Source organism: Otolemur garnettii, unplaced genomic scaffold (assembly GCF_000181295.1).
Source record: "Otolemur garnettii isolate 467f Iridium unplaced genomic scaffold, OtoGar3 scaffold00107, whole genome shotgun sequence".
In the NCBI taxonomy this organism is placed as follows: Eukaryota; Metazoa; Chordata; class Mammalia; order Primates; family Galagidae; genus Otolemur; species Otolemur garnettii.
In genome coordinates this window covers 7,059,887-7,065,273 of record NW_003852502.1, presented here as the reverse complement: position 1 = coordinate 7,065,273, position 5,387 = coordinate 7,059,887, and the positions used below count along the sequence as shown (strand labels likewise).

Here is a 5,387-nt window from a genome sequence, read left to right as displayed (position 1 = left end):
GGCTGGATTCAAACCCGCCACCTTAGGTGTATGTGGCTGGCACCTTAGCCACTTGAGCCACAGGTGCTGAGCCGAAGGATTGTATTTTTAAAATACCATGGACCAATTACAATGTCTGTTAATTTAGTGCTAGCTATACCCACACTCTGAAAGACCTGTTAAATGGCATGGAGGCCTGGATGAGAATGGGGGCTCATGGACGGTTATACCAATCAGCTTGATTTTTCTCCAGAGCCGTCCTGGGGATTGATGCCTTTACTGCTGACCGCATTTCACAATATCAAGAACCACCCTCCTCTTTATTATGCTCCCTGCTATTTTCCTGGCCCAGTACTAAGCACATAGATGATAATCTTCTTCTTGAATTTAGAGTGTCAGCACCCAAGGTCACAAAGGAGAAATATCTTCCTCATAGTATATTTTTGCTCTTATCTGAGTTTATGATATTCAGTGGGAGAGACACTGGTAAAGAAGTTTCTTGTTTCTTCTAAGGGATGGTGTGCCTGTTTACTTATGAAAGCTGAAAAGTGGTATCTTTCCTTCCTTCTCTCCCTCCCTCCCTCCGTCCCTCCCTTCCATCCTCTGTCTCACTCCGTCACCCCAGGTAGAGTGCAGTGGCATCATCATAGCTCACTGCAACCTCGAACTCCTGGGCTTAAGTGATCCTTCTGCCTCAGCCTCCTGGTTAATTTTTAATTTTTCTATTTTTAGTAGAGGCGGGATCTTGCTCTTGCTCAGGCTGGTCTTGAACTCCTGAGCTCAAGCACATCCTCCTGCCTCAGCCTCCTAGAGGGCTAGGATTGCAGATGTGAGCTGCTTTGCTCAGCTTTATTTTCAAAATGCATGGCAGATCTTTAAATGTCAATGGTTATTGTTAATTTCCATTGCTTAGGTTAATTTCCATTGTTTAATAGACACAAATTTTTTTTTAAATCAATGTTTTGAAGTATTTTTTGTTTAAATATGTGATAATGGGTTATTTTGAATAGTTATATATATATATATATATTTTTTTTTTCCTTCTTCCAAGCCTAATATTGATGTACAAGATTCTATCAACTTCTTGGAGGCTGAATTCAGTAGAGGAATTTCAGACAATTATACCCTAGCTCTTATAACGTATGCACTGTCATCCGTGGGGAGTCCTAAAGCGCAGGAAGCCTTGAATGTGCTGACTCAGAGAGCAGAACACGAAGGTAACGGGCGGGGCCGTTGAGGGGGTCAGACTCTTGTGATTATGAAATATGTAAAGTACATGAGAAGATTTTGTAGTTGATAATTTTGTAATTTGATGACATTTGCATCATTTGAGTGACATGAATAATGAAGCACGGAATGAGGCTAGGATAGGCCTTACGTGGCCAAGTGCTTCTAGTTTCTTCAGGAATTTTTTAAATAGAATTTCCGGGCTCAGAGGTCTCTTTCTCTGACGTTTGTTGTGCTCTGTCTGTGTTGGGTTCCCTTTGAGTGTCTGATACCATTCCTGGCCTTTTGTGTTTGCTATGACCTTGGGCTCTGGAGCAACTTGGATTCAAATTCTGGTTTTGCAACTCACGCTTATCCGCTTCACTTTCCCCAGCTGTAAAGTGGGACTAACTTCAAAGTTAGGCTTGCTGTGGGCATTGAGAGAGTGGGTGGTGCCTGCTCCGTAGGCTCAAAACACGTGCACTAACAGGCAACTCGGAAGAAATGCAGATATCGGAAAAAGTTGCTAGCTAGGTAGCTGCGTGTATGATTTTACTTTTGAATGAGGATTATTATTTGTCCTACAGTAGGACAAAAAATAGAGCTGTCATTACTACCCAGTGGCCTCTATAAAGTACTCGGGGATCTGTGTATGTAGGAGGGCAGAAATAATTTAACTTCAAAGTTTCATTTATTCAAGAAGGGATAGCTACAGAAAGTGCTTAGAGATGTCTGAGCCTGTACAAAACATTATGTTATTATGGAAAGAAAGTTAGATTTAGTTCTTATTGTGAATTCCAGTGCTGGGGGCTAGAAGATCCTTGCACAGAGGCAGAAGCTGTCCTTGACCTTAGTCTCTGCATGCCTCAGTGGCAGTCATTTCACATTCCACCGAAGTGTAATCAGCATCCGAACAGTAATATTTGAGAGGGGCACCAAGTAGGATGGTCCTTTGGGGCAATACCAGGATTATCTCTGGGATGGTTGTTTGAGGAGGCCAGTGCCCCTCATTGTTCTCAGGGGAGCCTGGATTTTGCTCTGACAGCACCAACTTTCAGAAAATGAAAAGAGAAGAAGTTTCTGGAACACTGAAGTCAGTTAGTGGCAGGTTTGCAGAACAGGATTCTTTCCACTGTGTCCTAAAATATTTTGGGGATGGTCCGGTCAGATAATGAATGTAATTATCTTCTGGACCGTAGCATGTTTTATCTTTTACTTTTAGCTGTTCAGTCTTAAGTCAAATGTATGGAATTCTCTTGGGAAAAAATATTTTTGTCCAAAGTCCTCAAATATAAGCAGTAGTAAAGGGGTGAAAATTTACAAGGAGTGCAGGTTGAACGTCAAATGGTCATTTCCTTTGAGTGTTACATCGGCGCTCACTCAAAAAGTTTTACACTTTGGAGCATTTCAGATTTTAGAATGTATATATTCTGCAAATATTCCAAAATTTGGAAAAAACAACCCAGAAATCTGACACACTTCTGGTGCCAAGCATATAAATAAGGAATATTTAACTTGTAATAGTTCAAAAAGTGGGATATAGGTACATGTTTATGTACATGTGTGCACGTATAAATACACACATACTTGCTTGGTGTAAGTATATACTGAGGGTGCTCACAAAAGGTATATGCATTTTAATAAAGGAAAGAAACTATTTCAGTTGTAATACTTACTATGTGCTGATAGCATTTGTCATCTTGGGTATTGAATCTTGTATCTCTTACAACTGCTGGAATCAAACATGACTTAAGTATTACAAATTTAACATGATTTTTTCCTTTCTTGTGTATACATTTCCTTGGCACCCTCTGTATACCTGTATAAAAATATATGTATTTTTATGCTAGTCAAGTAGAACTTGGACCAGGGTGTAGATGTTTAACAGAATGAAAATGTACTTTTTTTTTAATGGTAATTGATTGGAATGTCACCACTTACCCTTGCAGAAGGCACACGATTCTGGGTGTCGTCAGCGTCCAAACTTTCTGACTCTTGGCAGCCACGTTCCCTGGACATCGAAGTTGCCGCCTACACGCTGCTCTCCCACTTCCGGCAATTTCAGCTTTCCGAGGGAATCCCGATTATGAAGTGGCTCAGCAGCCAGAGAAATAGCTTGGGAGGTTTTGCATCTACTCAGGTGAGAGATGATCGATTCCCCCCGCACTTAAATTACAGTGTATGCATATATGTGTGTGTGTGTGTGTGTGTGTGTGCAAATATCTTAGAAAGTGTGTGGTTGCTTTATTTTCACTACTTCATAAAATTACATGGCAGTTTAAAAGTTTAGTAACTCAAGTCAGAGGTTGATGTCACTAGTTTTACCTTTTCTCATAGTTGTGATGAACTTCCTATGTGATATTTATATGCAATAGATCCATTCCCCACCTGTACTAGCTGCTTTTCACTTGTGGTAACGGATACAAGAATAGATTCTGGGTTCTGTTCAGCGAGCATTTTCTGAGCCTCTCCTGTATTCAGGCCAAGGAGATTCTGAGTTGTGTCCGGGAACGTTTTACTCTCTAAGAAGGAGGATGGATGCACAGCGGGCTTCCTGCTGAGTTCGCTCTTCGGAGGACTTGACATATATTTACATGCGCATGTTTCTCTCCCTTCGACAGGACACCATTGTGGCCTTGAAAGCCCTGTCTGAATTTGCAGCCCTAATGAATACAGAGAGGACAGATATCCAAGTGACTGTGATGGGGCCAAGCTCACCAAGTCCTGTAAAGTTTCTGATTGACGCACACAACCGCTTTCTCCTTCAGACAGCAGAGGTGTGGACAAGGGGTGATTATTCAGAAATTGGTGCAGATGATTCTTTATGCTGGAATCCTGCTGTGTTAGTAATCTGCTGACTTCCATAAAGACTCATTCCCAGAGTCCCTTAGAGAGAAAATGGCGCTTTCTTTTGGTTGGGTTTGCTGTGCTCTGGAAGGGTGGAGGGGATGAGAACTTTGGAAGGATTGGTGGAAAAAGAGAAAACATGGGCAGTGGCACACTGGGAAACGGTGTTCTTTATGAATGCTGTTGGGTCCCCATCGTGCACATGGTAAGACTGAGGCTGAGTGAGGTCAAGTACATGTTTAAGATTATGTTACTAGTAACAGTAACAGAGCAAGAATTCCAACTCACGGTTCCAAAGACTATTCTGCTACTCTACATGTCTTCTACTTAGGAGAGTCCGTAGAACCGGTAGTAGAATTCTTACTTTAAATGGAGTACAAGAATACGCTAGTTCTTCATTTTATTCCCTTGCTTAACCTTGTGGGAAGTTGAGGATAGTGGATGAAGGTTGTAGCTTCTAGGGTAGAAACTGAGAAAGAGGGGTAATGGCACGAGAAAAGAGGAATAAAGTTGGCACAGTCAGTGTGGGCACATCTCTGTGCTCTGGGGAAGGCCAGAGGACTGGGCTCGGACACTGGTTTCTCGTCTTTGATCCTTCCAACAGGAGGACAGAGCTGTCAGGAGCTCTAATAGGTTCTCCTGACGGGCAGAGGTGAGGGAGCCAAGGGAGGTGCGAGCCTGACCTCTTCCTTCACCTCCCTCACCTGGTGGCCTCCCAGATTTCCATGTGTGAGACCAAGCAAAGCTGTTGGTGCTTCCTAGTAATCACTTCCAGGCCTATAAGGGATAGCACTGACTTCCTGTCCATTTTGGAAGCATCGAGATATGGAAAATGAGCCTCATTTCCTTTTCTTTTTTCACCTTTATTCAGCTTGCTGTGCTGCAGCCAATGGACATTAATATTTCTGCCAGTGGTTTTGGATTCGCTATTTGTCAGGTATGGGATAATGTTTAGTTTTTGAAGTTAAATGTGACTTTTAAAAAATAATTCTCTGGTTTGAAGCATTGGTAAATCTTCAACTTAGATAACATAAATTCTTAAGTTTTTAAGGAATTACTTCTATGACTGACCAGATACATCACTCTCTTTAAGAAAAAGGATCAGAGATGTTACTGGCTAGTGAGTAGACAGCAGTTATGTGGATGGATAATCTATTTGAAGAATATTTCTTGGGAATTATTTGCTTTTTGAAGTGAGGGTTAAAATCTTCTGATATGATTCATATGAATCATTGGATATTCCTACCTTTTCTTGTGAAAACACAGTTCTGAAATTATAAGGCTGGTAAAGTTTCTCCTATCATCTGATAAACAAATAGACATTTTACAAATAGCTTCTTCTTCTTTTTTTTTTT

At 41.3% G+C, this 5,387-nt stretch overlaps 1 protein-coding gene across 1 annotated transcript in view; it reads left to right on the top strand.

Annotated features, from left to right (window-relative positions):
• The window catches only part of CD109 (CD109 molecule), a 116,297-nt gene that overhangs the window by 99,784 nt on the left and 11,126 nt on the right, over window positions 1-5,387 (top strand). Inside the window, exons 24-27 of the mRNA XM_023517277.1 lie at window positions 1,050-1,196; window positions 3,135-3,325; window positions 3,807-3,962; window positions 4,904-4,969. Coding sequence (XP_023373045.1) covers window positions 1,050-1,196; window positions 3,135-3,325; window positions 3,807-3,962; window positions 4,904-4,969 — 560 coding nt within the window. The remainder of the gene's footprint in view (window positions 1-1,049; window positions 1,197-3,134; window positions 3,326-3,806; window positions 3,963-4,903; window positions 4,970-5,387) is intronic.